The following is a 3,813-nucleotide window of genomic DNA, read 5'->3' on the forward strand; positions in this document are numbered from 1 at the left end:
GTATATATGCTCCACAAGCTAATTTTACAGATTACATGGACTTTGTAAGATTATTTTAATTTTAAACTGTTACATTATGTTCTGCTCAGATCACATTGAGCTAAATAAGATCAAATCTGCTGACTTGTTGTAAAATGAGACGTTTTCCTGTTTATCTTCTGTTAATAAATCCATAACACAAACGGCTTTTCTGACATTATTTAAAACATTAGTTCGATTATATAAACTGTAAAATATTAATAACAATTGGGTTAATATAATTATTAATAGTTGTAATGATTTCTACATCAGTCCTTTTTTTCTGCTCTGTTGTCAACATGTACAGTAATGGGAAGTCTTGCCCGTTTAGCGTTAGCCGTTAGCTTCTCCAGCCGATCACATGGTCACCTGGTGTCTGAGCTCCAGTTCTATAGAACCTCCTGGGTTGTGCCTCATCTTTATTTTTTTATTTCCAACATGCCAGAATTTATTTTACCGTCTAAAAAGACTTCAATCTTTTTAAAAAATAGACGTTTTTATTTGGACTTCAGCTGATTTTCCTCTTATTTATAKTTTATAGATTCAGGCAGGAGGACTGAACCTGGATGAAAAAGCAGCCAAAGTCCAAAAAAAACCTGCAGAAATCCTGGAGGTCAGCTCAGACCTGCTTCACCTGGTCCCCCAGCCTGGGCTCACCTGAGATAAAGAGTGCCATCCAGGCGTTCTGGTGATCCTGAACCAGTTTGTTGATTTCAGTCCTCAGCAGATCGTCCATCTCCTTCTTGGCTCCGTCTCTGAGGGAGCTGAAGGTCTCCTCCAGCTTGGAGGCCTCGATGGGCTCTGAGGTCCACACCACGGACACAATGTTGTCCTGGAACTCGGACTTAGCGGGGACCTGGATCCTGCTGTTCAGCTTTTTGGTGACCACCACCACCAGGACCATGCGGTTGTTCTCCACCTGCACCCTGCCGGAGGAGAGCTCCACCTCTCGGTTCTCCAGTTTCTCCAGGCTGGAGGAGAACTTGGTCCTTCGGGCCGAGCCGTCGGAGCCGACGTCCAGGGTGGCGGTTCTGTCGGACGGGTTGCTGACRTGGATTCTCTGCAGGAACACGTTGGGTCTGCTCCGGTGGGCCATGAACTCCTCCCGGATGGAGACGCAGTCCCGGGCGGACTGGCCAGCCGACAGGGAGGCGCACCGGACCGACAGCACGGCTCCTTTTCTGAACCACAGCATGCTGGCCCGGACCACGGCCCGCTCGTCCTCCAGGTGGACCCCGATGATCGGGGAGTAGTCCGTCTGATGAACTGGGGCAGAGCCGGGCTGCGAGGAGGACGACACCCACAACTTGTTTGAGTCGACGTCGATCAGAACGTGGCCGTTACCGGACACAAAGGGCATGTCCAGCACCTCCTCAGGGGAGCTGTACACCCCCTCTCCTCGCTCCACGATGGAGCTCCACCTGTGGATCTCAGCCTGGAGGCACTGCCCCGCCGCACCCCCAGGCATGGCAGAGCCACTGAGGAACCGCCACCTGCCCCCTGAGCCCAGGTACCAGTAGAAGATGAGGAAGAGCAGCAGCCCGATCAGGACCCGCCTGGCCCAGCTGCTGGACAGCAGGCCTGGGAGCCCCTTCAGTCTCTGCTGCAGCCACATTCTATGATAAAGCAACGGAAGCCCACCAAAGAGTCTGCGTCTCAACAACACCGCACCCAGAGTGCTGGAGAGGTCCGTTAAAGGTGTCACATGGACTTCAGCTCGTGGTTTCAACCATGGAGAGGCGGTACGTCCAATTCAGTCTTCAGTTTCCACCTTAAATAGATTAATTTAATACTGTATGTTACATCTAGTTTTTTTTATCATTTTCAACCTTAAATAAGTCAATTCAACACGTTATATCCAGTTCAGTCTTCACTTTCTACCTTAAATAGATCAATTAAACATGTTACATCTAGTTTATCAGTTTCCACCTTAAAGAAGTCGATTTAACAGGTTATATCCAGTTTATCTATCAGTTTCCACCTTAANTATCAGTTTCCACCTTAAAGAAGTCGATTTAACAGGTTATATCCAGTTTATCTATCAGTTTCCACCTTAAGTCAATTTAACAGGTTACATCCAGTTTATCTATCAGTTTCCACCTTAAATAGATCAATTTAACAAGTTACATCTGGTTTGTCTATTAGTTTCCACCTTAAACAAGTCGATATAACATGTTACATCTAGTTTATCTATCATTTTCCACCTTAAAAAGTCAATTTAACAGTTTACATCCAGTTTATCTATCAGTTTCCACCTTAAATGAGTCAATTTAACATGTTACATTAAGTTTATCAGTTTCCACCTTAAGTCAATTTAACACGTCACATCCTGTTTAGTCTTCAGTTTCCACTTTAAATAGATCAATTAAACATGTAACATCTAGTTTACCATTTTCCACCTTAAAGAAGTCAATGTAACAGGTTGTATCCAGTTTCTGTTTCCACCTTAAATAGATCAATTTAACATGTTACATCTGGTTTATCTATTAGTTTCCACCTTAAATAAGTCAATATAACATGTTACATCTAGTTTAATTATCATTTCCACCTTAAATAGATCAATTAAACAAGTTACATCTAGTTTATCATTTTCCACCTTAAAGAAGTCAATTTAACACGTTACATCCAGTTCAGTCTTCAGTTTCCACCTTAAATAGATCAATTTTACGTTACATCTGGTTTATCTATTAGTTTCCACCTTAAATAAGKCGATATAACATGTTACATCTAGTTTATTTATCACTTTATACCTTAAATAAGTCAATTTAAAGCAGTGGTGTCCGAAGTCAGTCCTCAAAGGTCGGGGTCCTGCATGTTTTAGGTGCTGCTCTTGTTCAACACAGCTGAACCTAAGGAGAGCCTAATTAACAGGCCTCCTCAGTTTGCCATCCAGGTCTGCAGAGGCCTACCAATCAGGCACTCCTTAGGTTCAGGCAGCACCTAAAACATGCAGGACACCGGCCCTTGAGGACTGACTTTGAACACCACTGCTTTAAAGTGTTACATTAAGTTTAATTATCAGTTTCCACCTTAAATAAGTAAATTTCATGTGTTATATTTGGTTTAATTATCAGTTTCCACCTTAATTTAACGTCACATCCAGTTTATCCATCAGTTTCCACCTTAAATAAGTAAATTTCAAGTGTTACATTAAGTTTAATTTAAGGTGGAACATCGACTTAAGTTATCGGTTTCCAAATTAAAATAAGTCAACTCAAAGTATTGCATCAGGTTTAGTCATCAATGAATAATATCAGATTCAAAGTGGAGAGAAACTTAAGAAGGTAAATTTAAGGTGTTGCATTAAGTTTAATTATTAATTTAGAGACTTAAGTGTTATATATTAAATGTTACTTCGAGTTTAGTTACTACTTTCCAGCTCAAAGAGTTAAATTTAAAGTGTTATGTTAAGTTTAGTTACCAGTTTCCAGCGGATGCAGTTGTAGTTAGCTTAGCTGAGTTAGCTAACGCTGGGAACGATTTCTGTCGGGAAATGTTCCTCGCATCGTTGTTGTCGTCACGTCCGGTTTCAGGCGCGTGCTGCATCGATCAGCATTTCATGTCCGAAATGATTTTGTCCATTTTTGAGGTTTGGTTTTGTTTGGCTTTCCAAGTAGAAAATATCAAACTGACTTCCTGAACACTTCTGGTTTGTCGTCGCTCGTCTTCTTCTTCTGCTATTTATTGACGGTGGAACTGTTCTGGTTCGCTGGCGCCACCTACCGGAAGAGAGTTTGAACCGGAAATGTCACAAGATGTTATGTTTTTTTGTTTTTGTTGTTGTTGTTTTTTTTT

At 42.0% G+C, this 3,813-nt stretch overlaps 1 protein-coding gene across 3 annotated transcripts in view; it reads right to left on the minus strand.

The window, feature by feature from the left end:
* kiaa2013 (KIAA2013 ortholog) overlaps positions 1-3,724 on the minus strand; it is an 11,375-nt gene extending 7,651 nt beyond the window's left edge. The window contains exons 1-2 of one of the 3 annotated variants that reach the window (XM_014024760.1): positions 3,440-3,724; positions 676-1,789 (exon numbers count right to left, since the gene is read on the minus strand). In XM_014024760.1, coding sequence (XP_013880214.1) covers positions 676-1,633 — 958 coding nt within the window. In that variant the 5' untranslated portion in view covers positions 1,634-1,789; positions 3,440-3,724. Of the gene's footprint in view, positions 1-675; positions 1,790-2,768; positions 2,860-3,439 lie in introns of those variants that run through there. The other 2 variants (XM_014024762.1, XM_014024761.1) reach the window with 2 other exon arrangements.
* Positions 3,725-3,813: the final 89 nt, after the last annotated feature.

The sequence above is a fragment of the Austrofundulus limnaeus genome, unplaced genomic scaffold, assembly GCF_001266775.1.
Source record: "Austrofundulus limnaeus strain Quisiro unplaced genomic scaffold, Austrofundulus_limnaeus-1.0 Scaffold438, whole genome shotgun sequence".
Taxonomy (NCBI): Eukaryota; Metazoa; Chordata; class Actinopteri; order Cyprinodontiformes; family Rivulidae; genus Austrofundulus; species Austrofundulus limnaeus.